The sequence below is a fragment of the Asparagus officinalis genome, chromosome 6, assembly GCF_001876935.1.
Source record: "Asparagus officinalis chromosome 6, Aspof.V1, whole genome shotgun sequence".
Taxonomy (NCBI): domain Eukaryota; kingdom Viridiplantae; phylum Streptophyta; class Magnoliopsida; order Asparagales; family Asparagaceae; genus Asparagus; species Asparagus officinalis.
In genome coordinates, this window is record NC_033799.1 from 21,150,764 (window position 1) to 21,156,568 (window position 5,805).

At 38.4% G+C, this 5,805-nt stretch overlaps 1 protein-coding gene across 1 annotated transcript; it reads right to left on the reverse strand.

Moving 5' to 3' along the window:
- On the reverse strand, nt 2,424-3,600 carry LOC109844968 (early nodulin-93-like). The gene is made up of 4 exons (XM_020414154.1): nt 3,422-3,600; nt 3,264-3,325; nt 2,732-2,807; nt 2,424-2,635 (listed from the first exon to the last, which is right to left on the reverse strand). The coding sequence occupies exons 1-4, from the start codon at nt 3,486-3,488 to the stop codon at nt 2,535-2,537; spliced, it is 306 nt and encodes a 101-aa protein (XP_020269743.1). The 5' UTR covers nt 3,489-3,600; the 3' UTR covers nt 2,424-2,534.

Here is a 5,805-nt window from a genome sequence, read left to right on the forward strand (position 1 = left end):
GTTCTCATTAGCTTGGGGAGGAACGTGACTAATTAATAAGGGTTTTTCTGACAATTGTCCTAAAGGCAATAAATAAGGAGAGAAAAAGAGAGAGGAAATGGTGAGTGGGACCCTAGGTTTGCCACTCATTCTCTCTCTTCACTCACACCTCTCTCTTTCTCTCTCCTCTCCGTAATGGTTAGCAAAACCTAATTAATAATGGGTTATGACACAAATTTATTCATATGAGGCTGCCAAAAGCATTAATTGAGTGCATTAATTTCTTTTAACTAGACAAGCTTGAGAACTTCTTTTGAACGTGAATGACTTCTTCTGTTCAACCTTTCACATTGTTGGTGGTCACGTAGATATAGAAAACCACAAGAATGTTGTTGGGGAATTTTAGTCTCCCCGTCTCTACGATTTGCGCAACTCGGAAGCTAACCCATAATCAACAAGATATAAAACTATGTTGGCCATTTCTACTATTTGCGCAGTCTACCAGCAAGTGTCCAAAAGCTTGCCTGAGTCATTTTTTTCCTGATCTTCAAATCTGTGTTTAGGGGTGGGCAAAAACCAAAAAAAACCGGTTCAACCGAAAAAACCGTCCGAAAAAACGGACCGGTTAACCGAACCAAATTAAATGAATGGGAAGAAGTCTCTAAACCGCCCGAACCGAATTAAATCGGTTTGGATCCGGTTTGAACCCCTGAACCGCCCAAAAAAAACCGACCCGAATTTTGTTGGGCGGTTTAGAGACTAAACTTATACCTCAAAACTTTTCCTGTTATCATCCAATAGATTCAAACGGCGCAAGGAGCAGTTTCAAGCAATGAGTACAGCAATATCACAGAAAAATATCCTTGAGAACTAAGTAAAGATTCAAATCAATCCAGAAAATTTGTTATGCACATGATGCACTTACAAAAGATGCATATGCTACATTATATGAACAATATCATACAAAACATCACTCCCCCGTGTAATTAAATAAACTTAAACTTTAGTTAAAAATTTTCGCAGAAAAGATCTTGAGAATTACATAAGATTCAAATCAATCACAAAATGTGTTACGTACATGATACTTACAAGAGATAAGCATGCTGTATTATATGAACAACATCTTTAAAACATCAGTTCTCTGCGTAATTATATCAACTCAAAACTTTATTCTAAAGATGATAACCAGTCTAATAAAGCTTTGTTGGCGAGCTCAGGAACCTCATCATGAGGACAATGCCCAGCTTGCAAATTCACAACAGAAGTCATTGGATAGAACTCTTTGCAAATTCAAAACCGAAACCGAACCGAACCGAACCGAATTTCTGTTGGGCCGAATATTCGGATGAAGGGGAAAAAATCTGGATCTGGATGAGAGTTTTGAGCATCCGAAAAATGAAGGGGAAAAAATCTGGATCTGGATGAGAGTTTTGAGCATCCGAAAAATTCGGATTGGATGCGGATTGAGCATAAAACCGAACCGAGATCTGGATGAGAGTTTTGAGCATCCGAAAAATTCGGATTGGATGCGGATTGAGCATAAAACCGAACCGAACCGAATATGCCCAACCCTATCTGTGTTGGCCATTTCTACATGATTCTATTATGGGCTTATATACGCATGCCTTTTTATACTATTGGGATTTTTTCTAGGAAATTCACGTGTGGGTATAGTTTTACAAAGGTTGCGAGATTAAATAGCAATTGGGAAAATACATAATAGTTTAAACTTTTAGGTTTAATATGTCTCTATTTAAGGCACAACAACTTCCTAGACATGTTTTTTCCCCAATAGTAGTATCAAAGTAAAGACTGTGGCCGAAGAAAAAGTAAAATCCGATGTGAAATCCAAAAAGTGTAAGAAGAATATATGAGATCAAGAAGATCCAAAGATGTCTACAGATAGATATGGTGCTCGAGATTGCTCGAAGGAGTACTAATGGTTCAGTTAGCCAAATGATAGTGGAAGATCCTATGGATGTGAGTAGGCATCTCGCCCTCTTCACAATTACTTGTTCAAACTAAGACAATGACAGGTGCATCATTCGAGCTATACTCATAATAAATGAAAGGAAAATATTATTCAGATATTCATTTGTGAGTATTGCATATTATAATGAATAAGAAAGCGTGATGAGTTAATAGGAGTTTGCACCGTAGTTAAGTTTTTGGATTCAATTGGTTTCTCTTCTCTATTCTCTGTTTAAGACTCAATAACTCCCGATTAGGTCCGATCTCTCCCCAATAATTTCTGTGTTCTCTTACTATGTAAATTCTACTCCATTAGAATTTGGATGCTCCCCAAAGCTTTAGAGACATCATTATTCCAATCACAAGTCAGTTGTAATTCATTTCAGAGATAATAGTTTGCAAGTCCTACATGTTTTTGCAATCACTTCCAGCTTAGGCAGGGAGCATCCAAAGCATTCCATGGCCAAAAACAGTAGTGATAACCAAACCCATACTCTTATTATAACATTCTCAATTACATTAGACATAAACTTGTTGAACTACTCAACAAAGGGATTAAACATAAATATTATTATCATCAAAATTCATGCTTTGATGTCAGCAAAGCTAGCATTCTTGAAAGAGTTCTTTCTTGCAGAGGCCAACACCGTCTTGTCTGCAACTATGAAGTATGCTGCACCAGCAACTGCATCCAAAATTGGAAATAACCTCAACAATAATTAAACAAATTTGAACTGCTAAAAATATTAAACTATATGAAAAATTAAATAATTTTTAGTACCTGTAGATATGATCAGAGCCTGAGCTGTGTGATTAAGGTTGGTCCTGGCCCATGGCAGCATCCGAACACTAGCCAACTGAATCAAAATAAACCATATCAATTTTTTGTGGGAAAGTTTGGCCCCTCTTGGAGTTAAAGATATGTTAATGAAAAACTTAACTGAGTTCATTAACCAGATTAATAGCAATTTTACGCATCAATGTTAAGGGTGTGTGTGGGTTAACCATACGTGGATGGACTAAACAATATACAAACTTTAAACTTTAACTTAATTATTCTAATTTCTTGCTTATATCTATCAGTTTTTATAATTCTTTATGTGAGACTATACTCACGTATAAATCTCCAACAATGAGCGCCCATCAATGAAATAAGCATTTTGTTGTTTGTAAAGCCTGAATTTACGTGAAGAATACATATCATCGGGATCTAGAGTTTACATAGTTGCACTTTGACTGTCAAATATTAGGAAAATCTGTTGCTTACATATATCACCGCACAGAAAATTAAAAAAAAAAATAAAAAAACTTACAGTGGGAATAGCGGTCGCCACACTGGCAACAATGGCTGCCTTTGCTCCAGCGATAACTCCCTCTGTTCAAGATAAAATGAGAATTATATAAAAAAATGGTATACAAAGAGTAGGGCGAAGATATTCATATATATTAATTGAGCACTGTATTTAATTACCATGAGAGCAGCGGTTGGCCATGGCCCGACTCTGGTCGAGGGAGGAGCGAGTTACCGAGGCCACCATTTTTGATTGCTGAGAGATTTGTAGTTTTTGCAGAAGCTCTCCAAAGCTTTGGATGAAGATGATAGATTGATGGAGAGCTGGGGATTTATAGGCAGTGGAGAGAGGGAGAGAGCTAGCTGATGGTTTTATGTGTCTCAGTTGCTTGTTTTAGATATCTTTTTACTACTTGGAGCATCTTTCAGGGTTAGTAAAAAAACTGCTACATCATGTGGTTAGTGCGGTAATTTTACCAATGACTAGGCGCATGAATTCAGAAACTTTCCAACTTTTTAGATGTTTAGTTTTCAAATTGGGGATAGACCCCCTTTACTATGCCCCAGTTGCGGATAGACCATCTTGTAGTCCTATTTGTGTGGATATATCCTTTGTAGTATTTGCCGATGTGCGGAAAGACCTTCTCGGTGAACTCCTTTGACTCTTTTAAGAGTAAAATAATTAGCTAAAATAATTAGCATTAGGTGTTATATATATGTGCACCAATAGAACTAAGAGGTTGTTTGTCTGCCTTTATAAAACTTTGTAAACGTGGGGGACCACACCCACGAGCGAAGGCAAAGCCCAGTGCGGCCCACCCAATCCTTCAACATGATCTCCTATAAATCCTGTTCCTAGGGTTTCGTGAAAGGATAGAGGACAGAGGGGTTTACTCGGCGCTGAAAAAAAAACGCAGAGGAGAGTTTTAGCCGGCTGTTAGAAAAAACAGAGGGCTTTTTAGAGAAAAAAGGAGTTTTTTTTCGGATCTTAAAGAGAGATCTTGAGGAGAGAAAAAGGATGGATTTACAAAAAGAGATATCAATTTCTTTTGGGTAAAAATCAGATCTTTTTTTTGAGACGAGCTTGTGGATTGTACAAGTCGTCGGTGTTCTTCTCATAGTGGAATCTCCCCTCAACCCCTCCCGTGGACATAGGCAAGTTTACTGAACCACGTAAATCTCGTGTATTTACTGTTTTTTGGGTGTTGACTATTGCTTGTAGGTTCCCTCGACATTTCAGTCCTAGAACTGATGAGAGGAAGAGTGCATATTTTACTTTGTTGAAATATTTCACTTTCTATTCTAGTTTCCTTTGAGAAACAAGAATTTCACTATCTATTCTAGTTTCCTTTGAGAAACAAGAATATAGAGGTTGACTTGTGCTTTTATGACAACAAAAGCCAGAGCTTTCTCTCAGGTGATATCGCTTCCGCGGCGGTGGGCGTGACTCTGCGCCCAACAATTGGTATTAGAGCCATTTATTCAGATTGGAGGTGGTAGAATTTCTGATCTGAGGTGGTGCGTGATTTTGTGTGGTGAACACAAGATATTTGTTGGAATTCCTGAGAGAAGCGGATTTATTAATACAAGCGGAGAATGACGTCAATAAGTAAAACAGTTAAAGTGGGAAAATACGAGATTGAAAAATTCAATGGGAAGAATGATTTTTCCTATTGGAGGATGCAGATGAAGAACACGTTGATTTCACAGAAATTGCACAAAGCTTTGGCAGGAAAAGAGAAGAAGCACAATGATATGTCTGATGAGGATTGGGAGGAGTTGTATCTGGAAGCACGGACGTCGATTATCCTTTACCTTAAAAGGGATGTAGCTTTCTTGGTAGATGGAGAGGAAACGGCTGCGGGCGTATGATCGAAGTTAGAAAGCACCTTCATGACGAAGAGTCTAACGAACCAGATCTATTTGAAATCCAAATTGTATACTTGCAAGATGGATGAGGGCTCATCAATCTGAGAATACATCAATAAGTTTGATAGGATTATATCGGACCTGAAGGACATTGATGTGACTGTAGAAGACGAGGATCAAGCTCTTCTACTACTTCTATCTCTGCCGAAGTCTTATGAGAACCTGGTGCAAACACTGATGCTTGCGGGAGACAATTTGATAATGGATGAGACTAGAACGACACTTCTAGCGGATGACCTTCGGAAGATTACAACCAATGACATGATTATTGGTGGTAACAAGGAACAAGCGCAGGGATTGTTTGCTAGAGGAAGGAGCAATGAGAGAGGAAAAGGCAAGGGAGGAAAGTTTAGATCTAAATCGAGACATCTTGCGGGAGCGTGCTTCAAATGCGGTGAAGTTGGGCATTTCAAGGTCGACTGTCCAAATAAGAGAGTAGGTGGAAAGAAGAACAATAACAAGACTGAGAGGAGAGAAGGCAAGGAAGAAGTGAGTTATGCTTCAGAGGAAGGGAGTGATAAAGAATGCTATGTTGTTACGGGTGGGGAAGATATCTCCGGTAAGTGGATACTTGATTCAGGTTGCTCTTACCACATGTGTCTAAATAGGAAGTGGTTTACTATCTATAGGAGTAT